General features: G+C 44.1%; 1 protein-coding gene across 5 annotated transcripts in view; it reads left to right on the top strand.

Annotated features, from left to right (window-relative positions):
* LOC144685714 (urea transporter 2-like) overlaps positions 1–25,543 on the top strand; it is a 124,707-nt gene that overhangs the window by 60,419 nt on the left and 38,745 nt on the right. For all 5 annotated transcript variants that reach the window (XM_078550544.1, XM_078550535.1, XM_078550526.1 and 2 more), the window contains 2 exons: positions 10,767–10,959; positions 21,057–21,204. In XM_078550544.1, coding sequence (XP_078406670.1) covers positions 10,767–10,959; positions 21,057–21,204 — 341 coding nt within the window. The remainder of the gene's footprint in view (positions 1–10,766; positions 10,960–21,056; positions 21,205–25,543) is intronic.

Raw genomic sequence — 25,543 nt, 5'->3', positions numbered from 1 at the left:
AGGGGTCATGAAGCAATGAATCAGTGTTGAGGCTTGCTGGGCTGCTCCCTCCTGAATGTGTTGCCGCCTTAGTTGGGTCTGTCCTCCCACTGTAAGCACCCATACACAGGGATGGTGACAGAGGAGTCTGGAACATTGGCCGAAAGGTATGATTCTGTAAGTATGATACGATGTCAGTCTTTGGGACAGCTACCCAAATTTTGGTACAAGTCCTCAAACGTTAATGCAGAGGATTTTAGAAGGTCAACTGGACTGGATGTGCCTTCGTCTGTTCAGTACCTGTGGTGTTACGGGGTCATCCATCCATTTATATTCCTCTTATACTTTTCTGCAACAGTTTGCTACAACTGAGGGCTTGCTAGGCTATTTCTGAAGGCAGTTAAGAATCAAATACGTTACTGTGGTCTGGAACCAGGCTGGGTAAGGGTGGCAGATTTTCTTCCCTAAAGATAGTTTTCATGGTAACCATTATTGTTACTAAGGCCTGAATTTTCGTAGCAACGGAAAGAATCTCCAGCTTAGGCAAAATGGTGCCAAAGCCTCGACTCCGGAAGTCCTGCCCCTGAACCCAGCAGCAACCATATTCGCTAGGGTGGTGGTGGGGAAGGGGAGCGGGTTATACTTTGCTCATTTGTGGTTCATGGAAGCGGCTGTACATTGAAATTTGCAGCTGCCTTCAAACAGATCCAATTTTCATTAGTGAGATGTCCAAAACATGACTCGTGACCTTTAGACCCTTGAGGAAAAGGTCAAACGCTGCCAGAGTTATCTGGAAAGGAAGGATAACCTTTTGGATAGATCCATTTGGGAGAGCTAAGGTGACCTTTGGGAAAGGTAAGAGTAGACAATGTGCCTAAAAGAGGTCTTCGGAACTGTCGAGCTTTAAAGGCATTTAAATCTCCTGCCTTTTAATTTTTTTTTAAAAAGCAATCTGCGGTTTAAACAAAATCGGTTCTTGCAATTTCACTCTGTCTGTTGACATAAGCCTGATGGTTATCGTTATAGGGTTAGGGCTGCATGACTCATTTCACAATGAAGTGACTGTCAATTCACAGTTTGATTGACAACTCCAAGTGGTTATAATGTCTTGGATGTGAGGTTACGAATACAAGTGTGCATTTTCATAAGGGATTCAGCACTTGAATAACATGTTGGCTTTCATAAAGGATTAAGTAGTTGAAGGAATTTAAATGTATTGAGTGGGTTTTTTGAAAATGTATGTATTTTTTAGGTGAAGTTTGAAATAGACACTTAGGCTTGAATTTTGCGCTTGTAGGGCACATTTGAATGGCGGGCCTGGAAGTGGCCGCAATTTCCACATCCGCTGTAATCAGACCCCAAAAGCAATTTCACGCTGGCTGGCCAGTTAGCTGGCACCAGTGTGAAATGTGTGCTGAGAGAGGCTCAGTGCTGCCAGGGATTGGGGCAGGAAGAGGGTGGGCGCTGTGAGAAGTGAGGGTGCAGGCAGGCATATCCAACAAGCTCCCAGAAGCATGACAACTGCTGTGGAACTGCCTCACAGAGTTGCAGTATTGTTCCAATGAAATTTGCACAAAAAAATGCTGCAACCTCTCTCTGTAATGCAAATTCAAGCAACTGACAGCAGAACTCACAACACCTCAACCCTCAAACATCTTTTATTTTTGTATCGTTGCAAACAGAGACATGTCAAAGCTTTTCGCCTTGCACTCATCAGGACACTTCGCAAGAATACCAATATAAGGGGAAAACAGCAATTTATACCATATGTGAAAAGAGTGCTGATTGGTTGGCAAGTAAACTTTGATTGGTAGAGGCGTTGCCATGGAGAATGCACCAGTGATGGTGACTTGACAGTTAGCTACCAAGCATTGTTTGAAATTTAAACCGGACAGCTTGACCCTGATTGGTCAAGGCATTGCCCTGAGGAATGAGTCAGCATATGGCTGTCACTTATTTTGTTTAGCTGAAACAGCCGCAATGTGTGTATATGTTCTTTCTGTCTGCAAAGAACAGGACCCTGTGTATTAAATATGTAGCTTCCAGTACACGCAAATGCGTCACATTGCGAGCCCAACTAACTACCTTAAATTGGTTGTCAGCATAATTCTTACCACACTGAGGATTATTTAGCAAATGTTGTCCAATCGTGGAATCACATCTAATGTTGGACACTGTGTTTTGAGTTTTGCAAGCATGGGCTGGTTGGGTACAGTCTGTACCTTGCCCATTGCAAACAACGACTGGGACATCCTGTGTGATACGATCCACCAATCTTTAGGCTAAAGGGCCTCTTTCCATGCTGTAAAACTCTATGACTCAATGTATGACCTACATACCTAGCATCACACTGGCACTGAAATTCAGATACCACATTACTCATTTGTGTGATAGGCAGAACGTCTTTTTGGTTTGATGACAGCATCCTGTCAGTGGTGAATACTGCTTGTGCTGGTCCTGCATTGCAGCAGCATGAAACAGCTAGCTTCACCTGTTGCTCATATTTCTGAGATACCATGACCTTCCAGGGTAATCTGAGGTGCCCAATCTTCTCGTGCTATTTCACACGATTTCGGATCAGGCCCGTGCCCACTTATTCAATGTAAAGTTCTGGCTAAAGAACTTTATTTTATTTCATCTCAGCTTGGCTCCTGAGATCTGCCTATGGTGGATACTGGATGAATTGACATGGAGGATGTAAGGGAAAAGGGTGATGGGTGGGGGGCATGGGTTGGCACAAGTTGGCACTAAAAGGCCATGGAAGTTTGTAGAGGGACATAGGTCGACATTAAGGGACATGGGTGTGGGTAGAGGGGCATAGGTTGGCATAGAGGGTATGAGGAGCCATGGAGATTGGTTGGGCCATGAGTTGGCATAGATGAGGAATGAGGAGAGTGTGAGTGGTGGGATCTAGAGGGCTGTCTTTTGTTTTATTCTTTTTCTTAAAAGTTCCGGAGCACCGAAGTGGGCCTTTTACACAGCCTGCTTCTGCATCCGGCAGCCCTGTAGCTGCCTCCAAACTCTTTCTGGGGGCAGCAGGCCTGACTCCAGTTAAGATCCAACCCACCCGCAACAGAAACCAGAACATCTTGGCCATTTCTTCCAGGTCAGGTTTACGGAGTCAGGAGGCCCAAATTTTTTAATTCCAGATTTATTTAATTAACTGAATTTAAATTCCTTAGCTGCTATGATAGAAGGTGAACTGATTGCTAGTCTAATAACATAACCACTATGCTATCATAGCTTTTCTTATGTGGTAAGCAGGATAGTTGTATACATAATGTGGCTTTATCATGTCTGGATTTTTCAAAAGAACGAATGCCTTAGCAATAAATTTGTTAAGCATGATCTACCTATCATAATCCCTATGTTGGCTTGGAGTTATTCCCTTTATTCTTGTTAAATATGCTTGTATTGCTTCCTTTATAATTAACTTCGGTGTTTTTCCAACTATAATGTCATGCTAGCTGGCAGGATTATAAATCTGACCTTTTCAAAACAAACTAGAACAGTATTTTCTAATCTCAGGTGCTTTTCCCGGATTTAATGAGCTACAACCTATTTCAGACACAGTTCTCCCTTCAGCGTTCATGTTGTCAAGTCTTTGATGCATTCTATCCAGTTTAATTGGTTTATTAAAGTTTAATCACTCGCTTTTTTTAAAATCTTTTCCATTCCTAATCCTTATTTTCACCATGAACTGAGAAAGTAACCCTTACAAGTCCAATGATTAGGTGGGGTGTTATTTTTTGATCATTGTGAGAGTGACAGATCTGCATAACTGCACTGAAAATGTCTATAAACAAATATCCTAGCATGCTCTATCTTTCTTTAGAGAGCCCAACTAATTATTTTATTTCAGGAGATGTGGGTATCACTGGTAAGGCCAGCTTTTATTGCCCATCCCATAATTGCCCATTAGAAGGTGTTGATGAGCCTCCTTCTTGAGCCACTGCAGTCCATGTGCTGTAGGTACATTCACAGTGCTGTTAGGAAAGGGGTTCTAGAATTTTGACCCAGTGACTACTAAGTGGCTTGCTAGGCCATTTCAGAGGACAATTAAGAGTGAACCACATTGCTGTAGGTGAGCAGATGAGCTTGCAGATGACCGTGAGCAGCTCTGAGCCTTTATGACCCTGCTTTCGACTCAGTGTAGGTGGCAGCAGTCTGAGCTGGCTGGCTGAAAGGCAACAGCAAGGGCACATGGCAGTGGTGGGAGAATGAATGCAATCATCCTGAAAGAAAACAGCTGGCTTGCTCACATGAAAGCAATGGCACTCCCCCAGGCTAGCATCTCAGCAATTCTAGTAATCTGTTGGAGGACAAATTGTGGCCTGCTATGAGCGCTTGTATGCTCTTTTGAAAACTGGAATCCACAGCCATGATGGCAGTAATCTGAGCCAAACTAAACTTGCAACAAACATAGTCCTCATGACCTCAGCCTGAGCTTCTACTGCAGCACTCAGATGTTCGGTGACTTCTACCTGTGCTGCAGTTGAAGTTGAGATATTGATCACCAGACGCTGCATCACCAGTGGGTGCACAAGTGCTGTCATGGAGTTGATCACCACTTCCAGGAAAGGATGCTCTCTAAGTTTTATGCAAAGCCCTGTACCAAGTTGAATTTGGTCTCCTTGACAGTGACCAAAGGCTCTGTGGCAGGCCCGACAACACTGCAAGTATCTCAGTGCATGGTCATCAGAGTTCTCCTGGACATAGCCCCATCAAAGGTCTCATCTGATCCTCTGCAATAGAATTCGTCTGTAACTTCATCTCAACTCAACTCCATTGAGCTGGCACACGAGTTAACCTTTCTGCCTGGCTTGGATGCAGCCCACTTGTGCCCAGTGACTCATCATATGCTGGTCCTGATTCTATACTACCCCTAAAGTTCATAACAGTGTCAGTATTCAGACTGGCAGCTACGATTGTCAGATCAAGCGACGGTACTTCTTCATCGGGTTTCTGGTGTAGCTCTTGCCCTTCATGATGAGATTACACTGCCTCGCTAGGCATCAGTTTTTGAGTATCTGAAAGCAGCAATGCAGAAGGGGAGGGCTGAGGAAGATGTTTTAGGGTGGGAAGTAAAAGGTTCAAAGTCACATCATCTGTTAATTGTACTTGCCAAATAGCAGGATGAGGGCGAGGTAGGATTTGAGAAAGCCCAGAAGGCAAGAATATATCATCATCCTGAATTTTCCTGACGACAGCAAATGCAATAGCTTCAGCCGGACCCATGATGCAGAGCATAGATGATGAATTTGTGCCTATCTCCAGCTGGTCCTCTGTTGTACACTACAGTCATGGGACACACCCTGCAAGAGAGGGGGATGTATGTCGTTGAATATTTTTGTGTGATGTGTCTGCCATAGCTGAATAGCTGGGCATACTTGGAAGCAGCGAGAGATGGGTATGAGGTTGGCAGCACTGGTAAGTGTGTGAAGGTGAGGTGAAATAGCTGAATGTTAGGCATAAGCCCTGATTGCTAATGGGTGAGTGATGGGAATGGCGCATTGAGCAGCATAAGAAATTTGTGGTGTGAGAGTAGGAGATGTCCTTTAAGGAAGCATTCACTGACTTTAATGAATTGTGTGAGGCCATTGAACTTTTTGCAACATTGCAGTAAAGACCCTGGGGCCAGACTCCATAGACACCTGATTCCATTCCCTTCTCAGTATGTACCTTGAGGGCCCCCCGGCCCCCTGTCAGAACATGATATTTCTCCTCCTTTCCACCTTCATCCATAATGCCTCCATTGCTGCATCTGAGACCTGGGACTCATCTCACTCATCCATTACCCCATTTACTGTGCTTTACTTTCCAGCCAAGCTTTCCATAGACAGTTGCAGCAGGTTCTGTTGCAGGAGTGCAGATAACCTCTAAGATGAGAAGGCTGCTTTAAGAGGTCCAGCTAGCTCTTCACGGTGATAACCTTGTGCACACCTTGGGTCCCCTGCTCAGGTGTAGCCAGTCAGCAGCAGGTCGAGCATTGGGCCGAATGCTCCAGTCATTTAGATGAGCGGACGATGTGATTCTGTGTTTCTGTGACAGCATGGAGGTTGAGTGCTGCTGCCCTGAAGGGGACCAAGCTTAAAGCAATTGTATATTGTGATCCCTGCACTTGATGTTGAGCCTAATCCAATTTTTCACCAATATTTTCAGGGAAACCCCAAACAGTCAACTGTACAAAACTTTCAACAGTACTTTCTGTGGGGATTCTTCCGATGACCCACCATAACTGGCAGAAACCCCAGATCAACAGCAGAAACAACTGATTATGTTATTCCGCAGCAAAGTCCTTGTGGAAATTTAACCTAATTACCCTGTGCACCATCACACCAAGGGCTGAATTTTTTGCCTGTCGGGCGGGCGGGCCCGACCCAATCTCCGGGGGGCTGCCATTTTAAGTGGGCCGGCCAATTAAGGCCCGCCCACCGTGACGTCCGCTGGGAAGCTGTGCGCTTCCTGTGCGGGCGGGGGGGGGGGGTGGTTTCGCCAAATGCGAGAGTGCGCTCTTTCAACCATGCGCACAAAAGAGCACACATCTCCTTGAGGCAAAGTGCTGCCTCAGGTAGATCGCTAAAAGGTTTTCAAACTTTAAAAATAGAAAAATAAAAAAATCATTAACATGTCCCCCTCATGTGACAATGTCACACGAGATGGGACATGTTAATAAATTGCACAAAAACTTTAATAAACTTTTTTTAAAATGACATGAAACCTCATCCTGTCGGTGGATGAGGTTTCATGTTTTCTCTATTTGCCGCCGGGGCTCCTGGCATGCCTGCCAACCTTAAGGTTGGATGGGCAGGTCCTTTAATTGTTTTAATTATCCTGTCAACGGCCAATTTTATCCTGTCAATGGCCTCATTTGGCCATTGACAGGTCGGCGGGCGGACAGCTGATCGCGCTGTGCCCCCATCTTCCTGAAGATTTAAATGGGGCGGGATGATGTCATCCCACGTCATTTTCGCATCGGCGAGTGGGCCCCGCCCCCTTCTCGCCGATGGAAATTTCAGTCCCATGTATCCCGGATAACACACTCAGCATGCATCCTCCATATTTTCTTGCATTTCAGTATTTTCCTTTATATGTCAGCTTGACCCAGTGATGGAATTGAGTTAGAAGGCTGTGGATCCAAGCCCCATTCCAAACACTTGAGCGTAATCATCTAGGCTGATGCAGTACTGAGGCAGTACTGCCCTATTGCAGGTGCTGTTTTTCCGATGAGACATTAAACCGAGATCCCATCTGCTCTCTCAAGTGTGCGTAAAAGCTCCCATTGCACTATTTTAAACAACAGTAGGGGAATTATCCGAGGTATTCTGGTTAATATTTATCCCTCAGTATCACAAAAACAGATTATCTGGTCACTACCACATTGCTGTTTTTGGGAACTTGCTGTGCGCAAATTGGCTCTTGCGTCTCTTACATTCCAACACTGCCTACACTTCAAAAGTATTTCACTGACTGTAAAGCGCTTTGAAATGTTCTGACATCATGAATGGTGTTATATTAATTTAAGTCTTTTTTTCTTCTTTACTCCAAATTGATACTTCCGTCTGGTACAGTGGGAGTGCTGCATTTTAAGTGGCGCCAACTTTTGAAGGAAGCATTAAACCAAGACCCCTTCTGCCTGTGCAGGAAATGTGAAAGATTCTCTTGTACCACTCATAGAGCTAGGAGGTTCTCCCTGTGTCTTGGCCAGCATTTATGCCTCATTCTGCATCTCCAAAACAAATTGACTTTATCTCAGCTATCTGTTGTAGCTTGTTGCACTCAATTTGACTACTGTACTTACCTACAAAACATTGGTAACTACACTTGAACACTAATTTATTAGCTATTCATAGGAAGATGGTGGCATGACGGTAATGTTGCTGGACTAGTAATCCAGTGGCCCAGGTAAAAGGGGTTTTGAGTTCAAATCCCACCACAGCAGATAGGTCTGAATTCACTGAATAAACTCTGGAATATTTCTCAGTAATAGTGACAATGAAGCAACCATTGATTGTTGAAAAAGCCCATCTGATTCACTAATGCCCTTTAGAGAAGGAAACCTGCTGTCTCTACCAGGCCTGGCCTCTGAAATGGCCTAGCAAGTGACCCAGTTCAAGGGTAATTAGGGATGGGTAACAAATGCTGGCCTCTCCACTATCACCCACATCTCATGAAAGAATTTTTTAAAAAGCACTTTGCCCTGAGGAGGTGAAAGGTGCTGTGCAATTGCAAATTCTTTCCTTCTTCCTTAATATATTGGATCATCATTATCTGAATCATTTATCCAACATGAGCAAACACCTTGCTTCTTTCTGACTTGTTTGAAGACGTGATCTACTCTGTCCTTAATGTGATTCTTCTTGGGTGCTATTAGTCACAAGATTGCAGAGGCGTTTTTTTTGCTTGAAGACAAGCAACGTTTGAAGAATCTTTAGGACCGAATTTAACTCAGTCCAGAATCAAGGATACAGGGGCCACAGCGAGTAGCAAGCAATCCGCAAGGAGTATAAGGCCCTGGAGATTTTAACTAAAGTCACTCCCACCCGAAGCTGCTGTGAGTGCTGATCACTGCTGATCACTGGGAGTCAAAATTGTTGAGGGATCAGTCTGCCTGGCAAGGTAAGTATGGAATGTAAGTCCCGGATGCAGGGGCAGAGAGGTCTTGCCAAAGTATCTGGTATTGCAAAAAAATCTCTTCCATCTAAGAAAGATGATACATCAGTGTGTGTGTATAATGGTGCCCCCGCAATATGCAAATATGCTAATCCAAGGATTTAGCACAGGGTAATAAACACATCCGTGGGGTGGGCAAATAAACCCCTTGAATTTTTTTTGTCTCTGGGGTAGGATTTTCAGCATTAGCAGAGTCAGGGCATGTTTTTTGGCCAGGGTTGGGGAACATAATCAGCTGATCTTTGGAGTCAATATTGCAATTTCAATGTGTATATGGCTCCAGACACACTAAAACATCACCTGCTATAGTTTCTAGCCCAGGGGGCAAAGTACTGCAGGCTGTATGGTATTCTGGAGATAGTACTTGACCTAACGGCCCCTCCTGACACCGATTGCAAGAGCTACTTAAAGGCATATTCACCTTTTACTGTTCACTTGCTGCTGAAGGTTTGAAGAGGACTTTTGAAGCACATCAGAAGCCTTTCTCAGTTTGCCAAGGCTTCCCCAAGATTCTTATCAACATTTATTCTGGAAATTACCTGAGGATTTCATCTGAAAAGAGTAAATGTAATGCTATTCTATCTTTTAGGATATCTTATAGGAGTCACCAGGAGAAAGGGAGTGCTTGACCATCGACATCTTGCTAGGAGAGCCCCTTGGTCTACAGGAGAAATGGGAGGTAGAAATGAGGCCAGACAGAGGAGCACCATCGGCTGAAGGAGAGAGGAACAGGAGGCCAAAATTGACTCCTTTCACCCCACTGCAGCCACAGCATATCCCTCCTTTTTTGGACCTCCTTCACCAATACCTCCAGTGTCACATCGGAGAACCTGTGTGCCCTCTTACTTGGACCCTGAGCCATCCTGTAATGTGCCTCTATGTACCAACTAGCTCATTCCACACCTTCACTGGAAGTGAGTGCTTGGAGCCCACATGCTGCTCCACAAACACTGTTTCTAATCATAGCTTGAGTACTAAACTGAAAGAAGTCTGTTTTAGCAGCTCTAGGCAAGTTCATATTATGATATTCAGCAATTGGGACCAAGTGCTAAAGCCAGGCTTTCAAACGAGCTTGTCTTGTTAGCGTAGCATCCATTTAGTGTCTCTTTTCCCCCTTTCACCAAAATAATGCCCATCATGTCCTATCTGCACACAGAGAACAATGAGTTCCACATTGATTGTTGTTATGTTCTATTATTTGGGCTTGGCTGAGGGGAATCCTCAGATCACTCCTGAAGTTTTTAACTTAAACTGCTTTTGGTTTTCCTTTGCCTCACAAAATTATGGGTTATTACATTTTTTCTACCACTGACAGTTGACACATTATTAATGTTACTTGCAGCGGTAATATTTCAATACAATCCGAGTCGTAATGAGAGGATCTCCTGCAATGGGTTATTGCATTGTTACCTCTGGAGTCTGCCAAGGATCTATTCTTGACCCCATCCTATTTTTCATTTACATGCCACCCCTCATCCTTGCCTTTTTTAGCTGCTGATTCAATTATTTCAATAATCTCTCATCCGTCTCCCACTTTCCAGCTGCCATAAACTTCAGTTTATCTGGACCACCGATGTCCATATCCTAACTCACATTAAGTGCCATTCATTCATCACTCCTGTGCCCACTGGCCTACATTAATTCCCAGTCCACCAGGTCCTCCATTTTAAAATTCTCATCCTTATGTACAACTACCCATGACCCCATCTCAATAACCATCTCCAGTCCAACAAAACTCTAGGATATCCAATTCTAGCCTTTTGCACTTTCAGCTGCCTGGGCCCTAAGCTCTGTAATTCACTCCCTAAACCGCTCCGCCTCTCTATCTCTCTTCCTTTAAAACACTCCTTAAAACCAACTCTTACACCAAGCTTTTGCTCACCTGTTCCAATATCTCCTTATATGGCAATGTTTTTTTTAATACGCTTGTGGAGCAACTCAGAACGTTTTACTCCATTAAAGGTGCTGTTTAAATGCAAATTGTTTTTATTGTTAGAAGCAGAGAAAATTACTCGAGTGAAAAATCTATTGTTTCCTAACCTTTAGAAAGGCATACTATTCATTTTGTAAATTAACCTGCTCATATTTGCAGTAAAAATAATTTCTTTTTGCAGCCCGGTTCTTTCAAGTGCCTTGGCATCTGTAATGCAAAAATGGGATCTGCCTATTTTCACGCTGCCTTTTAATATTCTTCTGTCGATGTTTATGGCTGCAACAGGACATGACAACCAACATTTTCCCCAGGTTCTCATTCAGCCCAGGCCGGGACCACAAAACATCACATGGCCAGAACTCAGTGTTCCAATGGTAAGCAAAATTGTTCTGCAGATTCTTATCTACGTCATTTTGGAAACATGAATTGATTTCAGGACAAGTATGCATATTGCCTCAGCAGCATTTGGTATTTACAGAAAAATATTATATGCAAAACTGATTAATTTAAAATTCTTTTCTATACTTATGTAGTATGATTCCAGATTTTCACCTTTGTTTCGTTTGTATTGTGATTGTGCTCTTTAACTGCAATAAGTTCAAACACATTAATCCATGCCTGAAGTAATTTGGTATTTTACTCACAGCTAACATTTTTCATTATTACAGTTGTTTTAGTTGTAGTATTTCGCCTTTCTGGCTCCAAACTCAAAATGTGTACGTTAAATGCATCATTATCTCTTAGAAAGCACTGTACAAAGGCTGTAACATTTTTTCTGGTATATCATGCGCCCAGTTGTCACAACATTGGGTCAGCTTATTTGGCTTAAACAAGATGATTGATAACTGTCCTTCAGCATTTCTAAAGTTTTAGCATTCCACAAAAGCCTTTTCAGCTTCCTCTTTCAAAACTTGGCTGTTTCCCGGTCTTAGCTCACTCTGTTCACGAGCAGAAAGAGGTACAAGACTTTCCGGCAGACTGGGAGTGAGGTGTTTTTTGATTCCAAGGGCAGAATAACAAATTACATTTTATTTATAGCTTATGGGGTGTTACAAACAGGAGGGGGTTTAATTTAGAACTGAAATACTGTGGATGCTGGAAATCTGAAATAAAAACAGAAAATGCTGGAAAAACTCAGCAGGTCTGGCAGCATCTATGGAGAGAGAAACAGAGGGCAGAATCATATCAGATTTACAGTAATTGCAGTAGCGGGCGGGAAAAAGGACATTTTACCCGCCGGCTGCAATGGTGGCTTTTTACGCCGTAGCATCCCAATCCCATCTCATTAATCATGCATTCCTGGGAAACATGCCGTTTTGAGTTCTCATTCGCCTGCCACGCCATTACCTCGCCACTTCATCACACCAGGCGCCATATTTAAAGTGCAGCTGCACACACACCTCTCAGTGCTTCCAGCCCAGGACTGCTGCAAAGAAAACTTGGCCCTGAAAGGTAAGAAGATTGCAGCCCCCGCCCCCAGTTTAATGACACATCCCTCAAGCAGCTTTTGGACACAGTGGAAGTTTGCCATGATGTCCTCTACTCCTGCTCTGGCGGCAGGATGGGCAGCAACATTACTAATCCAGCATGGGAGGCGGTGGCAGCGGTGGTCAGCGCCAATATCCTGCAAAAGAGGTCAGCCACCCAATGCCGCAACAGGATGAATGGTCTCATCCATTCTGCCAGGGTAGATCACTCTTTTCATCACTCTCAACTCACACACTCACAAACCCACAAACCCCATCACAGATCCATAGGGATGTCACACCTCAAAGGACAACACCACTAACTCTCACACACACCCTCACATCTCCATCAGGCTCATATCCTCTGGAGCTCGTGCCCTCATCCTGTCCATGTCTCCACTCATCACACAAACATTCCATGCATTGCCATGAGTCTTGCTCACACTCTCTCTGTATGTTTTCATGCAGGAGAAGCTGGCTGACATCAGCAGGGAGAGATCCCAGACCTGGGGTGGAGTGGCCCACATTAGGTCCCTCACTCACTTTAAGGAGTGTGCCATCATGCTGACTGGATGAGTTGGAAGGCCAAATCCAGAGGCTCATCATCTGACTCGAACCTCACAGATGCCTCTTCCCCAGCAGCCCCCCGAGTGCCAGGGAGCTCGGCTGAAATTGCCTCCTCTGATGAGGATGTGGACTGTACCTGTGGTGACGATGAGGTCAGTGGCGAACACCCTCACGAGGATCCTGCACTACATCATCCCGCTCTCAATGCAAATGTGAGTGCCCTCTCTCCTGCTTTTAACTGTGCTGGCATTCACTAATTATCTCTACTTCGATTCACAGGGAGCTTTGCCAATTAACCAACACCCTCAGCCAGCCAGTCCCACAGCTCCATCCGTGCCCTCACCTCCAGCCAAGAGGACACCTCCTCTGGTGAAGAGCTGGAAATAAGCAGCCTAGAAGACCTGTCACAGCACTTATCACACCCTCCACCATCGCAAAGACACACACCTCGGTGGAACCTAGATCTAGAGGAGAAGGCTCGGGTTCACAATCTGGTGGTCACCATACGGAAACATATCTGCAGCAGCAGGAGGCAGGTTCAGTCGAGCTCCTTGGCACTTGGAAGGCTGCTGGAGAAGAGGCATCTGTGAGGTCCAAGTCAGATGACGAGCCTTTGAATTTGGCCTTCCAACTCATCCTGGAGAATAAGCAGAAGGCATGAGAACGTCATGCAGAGCTGTTGGAAGCCCTCAACATAGTGGCACACGACTCAGAGGAGTGTGTCCGCCAGCTCTCTGATGAAGTGGTGCCCACATGTGCATGTATGGAGGTGTCCATGGGGTGAATGGCGGACACCATGGAGACCCTGGTCCAGCAGAACGTGGAGATATGTGCAGACCTGCACTCCATCGCGGGAGCCATGGGTGAGTTCCTACAGTGGCGAGAGGGAAACAGGGCACCTCGATGTTGCCCCAGGTGCGGCAGCTGGACACCGCTGGGTCATCCACTCAGGAATCTAAGAGGCTGTCCTCTCCCTCCAAGTCCCCTTTGCCAGTGACCCCCTCAGCCTCATCCTCTGTCACCGCAAGGAGAGCAACTGGCCCACAGGAGAACAGCCAAAGCAAGCCTGAGACCCCAAGGCTTCGGCTCTCCAGAGGACCCACACCGAAGTCATCAGAGGCAACAGAGCCAACCATTGCACAGGCTGCCTCCACCCCTGATTCGGATGTCAGGGCAGCACTTGGAAATTTAAGGTGTTCAAAAGTTAAACTCTGATCACAATTGGGGAGGTGATGGTGTAGCGGTATTGTTGCTGGACTAGTAACCTACAGACCCAGGGGATTGCTTTGGGGACCTGGGTTCAAATCCAGCCATGGCAGACGGTGGAATTTGAATTCAATAAAAATCTGGCGTTAAAAAGTCTAATGATGACCATGAAACCATTGTCAGTTGTCGTAAAGACCCATCTGGTTCACTAATGTACTTTAGGGAAGGAAATCTTCTGTCTTCCCTGGTTTGGCCTATATGAGACTCCAGACCCACAGCAATGCTCTTAAATGGCCTCTGAACTAGGGCAACTCAGGATGGCTAATAAATGCTGGCCAGGCCAGTGATGCCCATATCCCATGAATGAATAAAAAAAAACAATTGGTTGCACGGGTGAACATATTTTGTTACTTTACCATCTGGAAATATATTCACTTTCACAAAATAATGTGTAATGCTGATTTTCAGTTTCATTGACATGCTTAGCGAGTCCTCCCACTGCATCCCCTTACACTAGCAGTTCAGCTGCACGTAGCCAGCCCACAAGTGATTCTGGAGGGAGAAGTGTCCAAAAGGGCCTTTTGGAGCATTGTGCAAGCACTCTCCCACGCACACGATCCTTCCCGTATCTCACTATCGCAATGCCCTGATATTTTCAATGCTGCCTGCTGGGTTTCACTTTCAGCTGACCATCTCCGCCCACCCACTGATCACACTCCAATGAAGCACCTTCAAAATTTACTTTCCTACCTATCTTTGTGTCGTCAGCAAATTTGGAAACCGTTCTTTTGGTCCCTTCATCCAAGCCATTTGTATAAAATGTAAAAAGTTGAGGCCCCAGCACTGATCCCTGTGGCACAGCACTGGTCACATCCTGACAACCAGAAAAGGACCCATTTATGCCAACTCTCTGTTTCCTGTTAACTAGCCAATCTTCTCTCCATCCCAATATGTTACCCCCTACACCATGAGCTTTTACTTTCTGCAATAACCTTTGATGTGGCACTTTATCAAATGCCTTCTGGAAACCTAAGTACAGTACATCCACCGGTTCCCCTTTATCCACAGCACATGTGACTCCTTCAAAGAACTCCATTAAATTGGTTAAACATGATTTCCCTGTTACAAAACCATATTGACTCTGCCTGATTGTCTTGAGTTTTTCTAAGTGACCTGCTATAACATCTTTAATAATAGCTTCTAACATTTTCCCTATGACAGATGTTAGGCTAACTAGCCTGAAGTTTCCTGCTTTCTGTCTCCCTTTTTGAATAAAGGAGTTCCATTTGCTATTTTCCAATATAATGGAACCTTGCTGGATCTAGGGAACTTTAGAAAGTTAAAACCAGTGCATCAACTTTCTCACTAGCCACTTCTATCAAGATCTTGGGGTGAAGTCCATCCAGACGTGGGGATTTGTCAGCCTGCAGCCCCAACAATTTGCTCAATGCCACTTCCCTGGTGATTGTAATTTTCCCCGAGTTCCTCCCTCCTTTCCATTTCCTGATTTACAGCTATTTCTGGGATGTTATTTGTGTCCTCTATAGTGAAGACTGAAGCAAAATACCTGTTTAATTCATCCGCCATCTCCCTACTTTGCATTATCAATTCCCCAGACGCACTTTCTATAGGACCAACGCTCACTTTGTTAACTCTTTTCTTATTTAAATATCTATAGAAATTCTTACTATCCATCTTTATATTTCTAGCTAGCTTCCTCTTATATTCTAGTTTTCCGCTCCTTACTAATCTTTTTGTCATTCTTTGCTGTTCTTTATATTCTTTCCAATCTTCTGACCTGCTACCCATATTTGTGTAATTATATGCTTTTTCTTTAAGTTTGATACTGTCTTTAACTTTTTCAGTTAACCATGGGTGATGGGCCCTCCTCTTGGAATTTTTCTTTCTCATTGGAATGTATCTATTCTGTGTATTGTTGAGATATCCCTTTAAATGTCTGCCACTGAACTTCTGTTGACCTATCCCTTAACCTCATTTACCAGTTCACTTTAGCTAGATCTGCTTTCATGCCTTCATTATTGCCCTTATTTAAGTTTAAAATACTAATTTTGGATGCACTCATTTCTCCTTCAAAATGAATGTGAAATTCAATCATATTGTGATCGCTGCTATCTAGGAGTGCCTTCACTATAAGGTTATTAATTAATCCTATCTTGTTGCTCAATACTAGGCTTAGTATAACCTGCTCTCTGATAAAAGCAAGATACTGTGGATGCTGGATATCTGAAAGAAAAGTAGAAAATGCTGGAAAAACTCAGCAGGTCTGATAGTGTCTATGCAGAGAAAAACAAAGTTGGCATTTCAAGTCCATATGACCCTTATGCAGAAAAATTCTGTTTTTCCCTCCACAGATACTGTCAGACCTGGTGAGTTTTACCAGTATGTTCTGTTTTTCTTTCAGCCTGCTCCAGAACATGTTGTTCTAAGAAACTATCCCAAAACATTCTGTAAACTCCTCATCTATGCTACCTTTGACCATCTGATTTTTCCAGTCTATATGTAGATTAAAATCCCCCATGATTATTGCTGTACCTTTCCGACAAGCTCCCATTATCTCTTATTCTATACTCTGTTCTACTGTGTAATTACAATTAAGTGGTGTATACACCAATCCTACAAGTGACTTCTTGCCTTTATCATTCCTCATCTCAACCCAAACCACTTGTACGTCCTGGTTTCCTGAACTTAAGTCATACCTCTCTAATGTGCTAATACCATCATTAATTAACAGAGCCACCCCTCCAGCTTTTCCTAAGTTCCTGAATGTCACATATCCTTCAGTATTCCGCATGATCCTTCTTCAGAGCTTCTTCTTCAGAGGGCTTTAATTTGAACAGCCTTGATTTCTCCTCTCACTATTTGTCAATAAACAGAAAGGTGTTTTTTGATTTCCTTCTTCTATAAGCAGTGGTGTATTTCGCAACTACTCAGCTTTGATGTGATCCAATTTCTATTAATAACCTCACAGTAAACTAGAAATAAGGCGAACTAAAAGAGTTAATTTATTTTGCACACACTTATGCAGTAGGGGGTGTTGCTACGTAGCCCCTGGTACATTGATACATGAAAAGAGGGATAAGGGAAAGAAAGAGGTACAGGGAAAAGACCACAAAGAAGATAAGAATTATTGTTTCACCTGAGTTCAGAGTCAAAGTCCAATGATATATTCCTTCAGAGAGGTTAGCAGGCTGAAGCTGATGCTGGGTAAACCACTTTTCCGGTAGCAATGACTTTCATGATGGGAGAGGCCCGTAGAGATGAATTAGTCTTTTAGGTACAGAAGTTCCAGTGGAAACAGTGTAGGTGGGGAGCCAGGTATTCAAAAGCTTGGACAGAGCCCTTTTTCTGTTGCTGCCGGCTAGATGGAAAATGGCAGTCCACCTTTTTTCAGCTCCACAAGGCAACATTACAGGTTCCAGCAGCATGGAGGGAGTGTCATGTGACATGACTCCCACTTCTCCACCTTGGTTTGGATAAAGGATGTATATTCCTGGTTTGGATTATTGATATGGTTAATGTTTACTGACAAACATACAAAATAGGAGCAGACATAGGCCATTCGGCCCCTCAAACCTGCTCTGCCATTCCATAAGATCATGGCTGATCTGTTTGTGTTGCAAATTCCACATTCCCATCTACCCCCAATGACCTTTGATCCCTTGCCTGTTAAGGATCTATCTTTCTCTGCCTTAAAAATACTAAGTGACCATGCCTACACCACCTTCTGAGGTAGAAAGTTCCAAAGTCGCACAACCCTCTGAGAGAAAAATTTTTTCCTCATCTCTGCCTTTTAAAGGCACAATTTTAAAACAGTGCCCCTTAGTTCTGGATTCACCCACATCCTTTCCACATCCACCTTGTCAATACCGCCCAGGATCTTGTATACTTCAATTAAGTCACCTCTCACTCTTCTATACTCCAGTGGAAACAAGCCCAGTCTGTCCAACCTTTCCTCATAAGACAGCCTGCTCACTCCAGGTATCAATCTAGTAAACCTCTGAATTGCCTCCAACGCATTTACATCCTTCCTTAAATAAGGCGACCAAAACTGTACACAATATTCAAGATGTGGTGTCACCAATGCCCTGTATAACTGAAGCATAACATCCTTACTTTTATGTTCAGTTCCTCTTGTAATAAAGGATGATATTCCATTAGCCTTCTTCATTACTTTCTGTACTTGCATACTTACATACATACATACATGTCCTGAAGAACAGACATTACCCAAATTAACTCACCTTGTTCTCTTTGCCTGCTGAAGATATTGTGATATCAATTTGCCAATTAGCATCCATTACAGAAAGATCCCATCTGTTTTTAAAAATTCAATTGATAATTGATATATTTGTATCTAGAAAATGTGGAAGTTTGTGGGGAAAGATCAGGGCAGTGGGACTATTTTGATAGAACTTTTGAAGATCTGGCACAGGTACAATGGCCAAATGGCCTCCTTCTTGTGCTGTAAAATTCATGGTTCCTCATACTAACTTATTGTGACTCCTGCACAAGAGCTCCTAGATCCCTCTGCAGCTCGGAATTCTGCAGCCGTTTTCCATTTAAGAAATACTCTGCTGTTTTATTCTTCCTACCAAAGTGAACAACTTCACATTTTCCTACATTATACTCCATCTGCCAGATTTTTTCCCACTCCCTCAACCTATCTATATCCGTCTGTAACTCCTTATGGCTTCTTCACAACATACTTTCCTACCTATCTTTGTGCCATCTACAAATTTAGCTACCGTGTCTTCACTTTTCTCATCTAAGTCATTGATATAAATTGTAGAAAGTTGAGGTACTGCAGGACTCCACTCGTCACATGCTGCCAATCAAAAAAAAGACCCATTTATTCTTACTCCCTGTTTTCTGCCAGCCAGCCAATCTTCTATCCAAGCTAATATGTTATTCTGTACACCATGAGCTTTTACTTTCCACAATAACCTTTGATGTGGCACCTTATCAAATGCCTTCTGAAAATCCAAGTACAGCACATCTATAGGTTTCCCTTTACCACAGCACATGTTGCTCCTTCAAAGAACTTCAAAGAACCAATTTAAGATTGTCAGCCGGGCTCGCAGTATGGCACATTTGTGTATGCTGGTAGCTACATATATTAATACACAGGGCCCTGGTCTTTTCAGACAGAAAGAACATGGACATACATTGCACCTGTTTCAGCTGAACCAAATAAGTGACAGCCATTCTCTGGCTCATTCCTCAGGGCAATGCCTTGACCAATCAGGATCAACTGTATAATTTAAATTTCAAACTATGCCTGGCATTTAACTGTCAGTCACCATCAGTAGTGCATTCTCCATGTCAATGCTACTCGTCAACCAATCAGCACTCTCTTCACATACAGTATAAATTTTTGTCTTCCCCTTATATTGGTATTCTTGTGAGTGTCCTAATGAGTGCAAGATGAAGGCTTAGGCATGTCTCTTTTTCCAGCAATATTAAACGAACTCCAATAAATTGGTGAAACATGATTTCCCTTTCACAAAACCATGCTGACTCTTCCCGATTACCTTGAGTTTCTCTAAGTGCCTACATATAACCTCCTTAATGATTGATTCTAACACCTTACCCACGACAGAAGTCAAGCTAACTGGCCTATAGTTTCCTGTTTTCTGCCTCCCTCCCTTCTTGAATAGAGGGATTATAGTTGCTACTTTTCAGTCTGATGAAGCCTTTCCAGAATCTAGCGAATTTTGGAAAATTTACACCAATGCACCTATTACCTCTGTAGCCACCTCTTTCAAGACCCAAAGACTTGTCAATCTGCAGCTCCATCAGTTTGCTCAGTACCACTTCCTTAGTGATTGTAATTTCACCAAGTCCTCCTCTCCTTCCACCTCAGAATCTACAATGAGCAGATGACTTAATTTACCTTCCAAAATATTACCCCAATATTTAAAGACAACTTTTTTCCAAAATGTTTCACTGGAGAGATGAGCAAAAAATACCGTATGCTTTGAGCTTCATATGATATATGAGAATTTAAAGTGTACACCTTCCTCTCCCTGCTGCTCATCCATTAATTTTATTGTTACCACTTTCACAAACCAAGAAAACTCTAGATCCAAACTTGTATCACTAACAAGGCTACTCAGACTTAGACTTATAGGAGACAATTTTCATCCATATTTCTGAACAATTTGGGGGAGAATGGGTTTAAGGGAATGAGGAAAAATGTTAACTTTGAAACTTACTGCTGCTGCACTATCCTGACTGGGATTTTTTCTCCCCAACATCCACTGGGACTGTCACTGACCACTTCTTCCAGGGAGGTGGTGGCATCGTGGTATTGTCACTGGACTAGTATTCCAGAGACCCGGGGTAATGCTCTGGGAACCTGGGGTCAAATCCTACCAAGGCAGATGGTGAAATTTGAATTAATTTTTAAAAATCTGGAATTAAAGCCTGACGGCGACTACGAAACCATTGCTGATTGTCATAAAGACCCACCTGCTTTATTAACGTCCTTTAGGAAAGGAAATCTTATCAGGTTTGGCCTACATGTGACTCCAGACCTACAGCAATGTGGTTGACTCTTAAATGCCCTCTGAACAAGGGTAATTAGGGATGGGTAATAAATGCTGGCCAGCTAGTGATGCCCACATCCCACGAACGAATGTTTTAAAAAATGAAAATTGTGATGGAGGGTGGGCTAAAGTCCTTGAGATGTCCCTCTGTTTGCACAACACACCTTTGTTTCCAAGGGCCGCCATGTGACAAGAAGCTGTAGGCTCTGGGAAGTGGCAGCAAAAGCCTTGCTTTTACACCTTGGGATCAATCTTGAGTTTGTACAATAGTGTAAAATGGTTAGCGAGTCAGCAGCCTGTTACACATGTCTCTCTATTTTTATTTCCATTGACTTCAAAATGTAATCAGAGACAAACTGAGAGACATGATAAGGAATCTAATGGACTTTGGGAGAGGAAGCATCAAGTCAAGCAAATTACAAAAGAAATGAAGGGAAAGAAATGTGAAGGAAAATAAAGTAAAATTTGAGGCAAACTGAAGGTAAATAGTAAATAATAATAAAAATAGTAAAGCAATGCCACATTGAAATATTGTTTAGTGCTAGTTGTGGTAAATCAAACTTTTAGGCTACTGTTGTGATTTCATGTCAGCATCTTCCATGATTTTTGTGCTTTTAAGTTTACATAAATCAAATAATGACTTACAGCTTAATTTTTACTCAGCTTCTGAGAGCTATCCCAGTGGGTGTTGGCCAGGTGTTTGGCTGTGACAGTCCATGGGCTGGTTGCATTTTCCTTGGTGCATTAGTTATCTCATCTCCAATCATATGTCTGCATGCTGCAATTGGATCCTGTCTCGGTATACTAGCAGGTAAGATTCCATCCTTGTTCATACAGAAGATTCTGGAAACAGTGTCTGTGACATGAAGTGTATTAAGGGGCCTTTTGCCTTTGATAGAAATGTGACAATTCACTTGGTGAATCTAACTAGTATCCCAACAAAGAGGTCTTCATAGAGCAACAACAGGGGTGGCAATTCTAGTCCTTCAAATCCAGGGCACAGATGGCAGATGGGCAGCTAAAATCACAAAGGCTACTCTGCAGATGCCAGGGAGATTTTAACCTGCTCTACTGAGCAGGAGACAATAACACCAGCCCAAAGCTGGTGGTATCCTCTTTTGCATATAAATGTCAGTCCCGTTGACATCATTGAGACCTGACTGCAATTTAAACTCAGCAGCATAAATGAGCTGCACTGTCTTTCCTGCTAGGTAATGACTGTGGGCAGGAGGAATGGGGTCAAAAGAGGCTCAAACAGGTAATAATTTTTAAAACTTTTTTTTTAATTGGCCTTATGGGTCCAGGAGAAGCGGGAGTGAAACCTTAACCTTATCCCCTCCAACCCAGATAGCAGCACTGTAGCGATCTTACATTCCTTCTGCATTTTGTATGTTATTTTGTTATAACTATAGGGGTTGACATTCAACTGGGACTAGGACACTATAGAATTCAAAATTTAGTTCAATTAACTGCAATCAAACTGAATATCAGGTGGGGTCTATATTGGACATCAGATGCGATATCTCCTATTTTGCCTACCCACCCAAGTTGAATTTCTATGCCAAAGACTCTCAATATGGCTCTTGGTTCAAAACTCTTTAATTGATCTCCCCATGATGGCCGTGATTTAATGCAGCCTGCCAGAATGTGCTAGGTAGTGGACAGACATGCATAATCGCAGGGGAGGCTGCGTGGCCCATCCTTGCCAGCAGCAAAACTGACTTCCATTAATTCAGCGGCGAAAATAGGCCAATGCAGGGAACCTGCCCGCTGGCTACTTATGCCCATTATTGAGCCACTTAAAGGTCATTGTCCCTGAGTCCATCAAGATTTACTGGTGGCTCAGGAATTATCCTGGACTTGCATTGGTTTCCCATGCCTCTTGAAGGCTGCTCAGCAAACCCTGTCTAGTTTGCTAGTGGCTTCCTGGGGGAGTCCCTCTTTTAAAGGCTCTTAGAGACCAGTCAAAGGACCCAGCATCGGAAAATGGGGGTGCCCACTGGAGCCATCCCCCTTGCAACTGACTTGCCCCTTGCCAGCAACCCCCTCCCCGCAACCGCAACACTGCCTCACTCACTGATCTCCAGGGATCCCACGATGATCTCTGGTTAAGGCCTCACTGTATTACTGGCAGAAGCCACATGGCGCCAGTAATACTGTAGTACAGTAATCCATCCTCAGTGTCCTAAATCCAGAAGATGGCCCAACTCTGGTCTGTTAATTTGGTTGGGCCTCCCCCACCGAAGTGATGCAGGTTTCCCAGCGGTTCTCTGACTGTTGGCTGGGTGCCGTGCCAGGGGCATTAAATCCAACCCTATACCTATAGTCATTCTTCGCACTTTTCCTTCAATCTCTCCTTTTCCGCTGTTTTAGATTCCCAGGCCTTAAAAGTGGGTGCATTGCATGCCAAACTGCAAGTTCAAGTCTGCAGGTTTAAGGCACCCTGTCAAGACCGCACTACATTGCTCATTCCTCAATCCTTCTTGTTTTATGCTTTTGGAGTGCTGTCCTCAACCCTTTGAGAACTCTGCTTTTCTCTAATTCCAGCCTCTTCTGCATCCCCAATTCAGTTTTTCCACCGTTGACAGCTGTGTCTTTAGCTTCTTAGGCCTTTAACTCTGAAATTCCCTCCCTAAGCCACCCTAGTTAAAGGATGCGACAGATTTGGGACAGTTTTGCATGACTATCAGGATACTGATTCCTAAATGTAATCTTGGCAGAACGGATATTTAAAAGTTTTCTGATGCGATTCCTTCTGGATATAATTCTGAAAAATAGGTGGATGTTCAAAACCTTTGTTTCTTCTGAGAAAATCCAGAAGAAATGGCCCTGATATTTATGAGAAGACAAGGAGGGTGTGGGAGAGTGTAGAATTCCCGGGGGCACGGAGGCACTTCCAAATTTATTGACAGGACCTTATTATGATTGATAGACAGGCTGGAAAGCCAGTGATAGAAGGCCATTGATAGGGACTGTTGGGAATGGTCCTTGGGCAATTAGGAAAGTTTACAGGTTTCAAATTGGTGGTTGGAGCATGGTAGTCGGGAGGGACAGAGACATCAGTGGTATCAGTGTGAAAAGTGTTAGCGCATAGCAATCGATTGGGAGGGAAACATAGGAAGTTTCTGGTGTGAAGGTCAGAGCCTGGAAACCAGAGGGAAGGAAAGGTCGGGATGTTCATGGAGTGGGGTTGATAGCTACATTTGACAGGAAAGGGAAAATCAGGAGATGGTGGATGAAATGGAGCACAACAATCAGGAAGGAAGGGGAGGCAGGTCAGAGCTTCATGGGGTCAGAACCAGCAACCCGGAGGAAGAGTGCCAAAGATCAGAGGTTGGAGGATGGGGATCAGCAGATCCCGGGTTTGAGGGGGGCTTTGGCTAATTGTGGCAGCGACAAGAAACTGCAGTTGGCAGAAGATTTGTTTGAGGGGCCATGGAGACACTGCTGCCATTCCTGGCTCACAAGCATTGTTCTGAAAACCATCAGCTGGAGCCGACAGTTCTTGCCTCCAAGTGCACTGCAGGAACCTAATTTAAATATTATAATGAAATATGCTGTCTCTCCAAGATGAAACATTCATATGGCAATGGACGCTTATGTGGTGGGTCAGGATCACATTTAATCTTCCCACCTCAAGCCAATATGCTCCCAACCACTGTCGGGGGGTGGGGGATATGGATGGGCTGAAGTTAATATTGACCCCCAAAGCTTAAATGCATGTTAGAGCATTGATCCATGAGAATATAAATTTATATCAGTTCAGAATAGACAAACTTTTTTTGGCACTGCTTCACCTACTGATACATTTGGCGGAATCATCCATACCCGCTGGTGTCAGGCATGTTCAGTGGCGTGAATGGATAAAATGGCAAGAAGGCCAAAAATCGGTTACCGTTTACCAGAAACTGAACTGGACTAGCCATATAAATACTGTGGCTATAAGAGAAGCTCAGAGAATAGGAATCCTGCAACAAGTAACTCACCACCTGACTCCCCAAAGCCTGTCCACCATCTACAAGGCACAAGTCAGGATTATGATAGAATACTCCCCACTTGCCTGGATGAGTGCAGCTCCCACAACACTCAAGAAGCTTGACACCATCCAGAACAAAGCAGCCCACTTGATTGGCACCACACCCACAAACATTCACTCCCTCCACCACCAATGCACAGTAGCAGCAGTGTGTACCATATACGAGATGCACAGCAGGAATTCACCAAGGCTCCTTAGACAGCACCTTCCAAACCCATGGCCACTACCATCTAGAAGGACAAGGGCAACAGATAGTTAGGAACATCACCACTGGGAAGTTTCCCTCCAAGCCACTCACCATCCTGACTTGGAAATATATCGCCGTTCCTTCACTGTCGCTAGGTCAAAATCCTGGAACTATCTTCCTAACGGCACTGTGGGTGTACCTACACCACATGGACTGCAGCAGCCCAAGAAGGCAGCTCACCACCACCTTCTCAAGGGCAATTAGGGATGGGCAATAAATGCTCGTCCAGCCAGCGAAGCCCATACCCCGTGAATGAATTTTAAAAAAGAAACCAGGTTGCGATCGTCCGCTCAGCCCATCGATGGGGGGCTGCATTTCACGCCATCAGACGTCAGGAACCTCATTGTAATACATGAGCATATCATTATAAGATCAGCCCCACCAGTCTCATCACTGCCCCCGCTGCCCCAGATGGACAACTTGTTTCACAACAGCATACAAAAGGCATGCGCTTGGTGGGCTGCACTCACGAGAGACGCCTATTGGACTTCAAGGTTCAGGCGCGTGAGGGCGGGGGGAGCAGTAATGGCTGCCTTGCGGTTGAAGGTAGTGCAAAGGCACGTGCGGGTTGGGACAGGGTGAGCGATGGAAGCCACCACGCATTAGGGACACCTATGAAGTGACCATTCCTCTGCAGCTGACACAGTTCAGGCACAGCCACATTGATACGATTGAAGTCCAGCCTCTAGCTTCTCTGCCCACTCAAGCAATGTAGAGGCATCAAAGTGCCACCAAGTGCTCCAGAGCTTTTCACCCCTCGAGCACAGACTGCAAATTAATGAGCATTTTAGTGGACTGCAGAACAGTTGGACGACTGGGCACATTGTACAATCTCCTCACTAAAGCTGGCCGTGGAGCAGGCACTGG

Source organism: Cetorhinus maximus, chromosome 1 (genome assembly GCF_964194155.1).
Source record: "Cetorhinus maximus chromosome 1, sCetMax3.hap1.1, whole genome shotgun sequence".
Lineage (NCBI taxonomy): Eukaryota > Metazoa > Chordata > Chondrichthyes > Lamniformes > Cetorhinidae > Cetorhinus > Cetorhinus maximus.
This window is presented reverse-complemented; position numbering and strand designations above follow the sequence as displayed.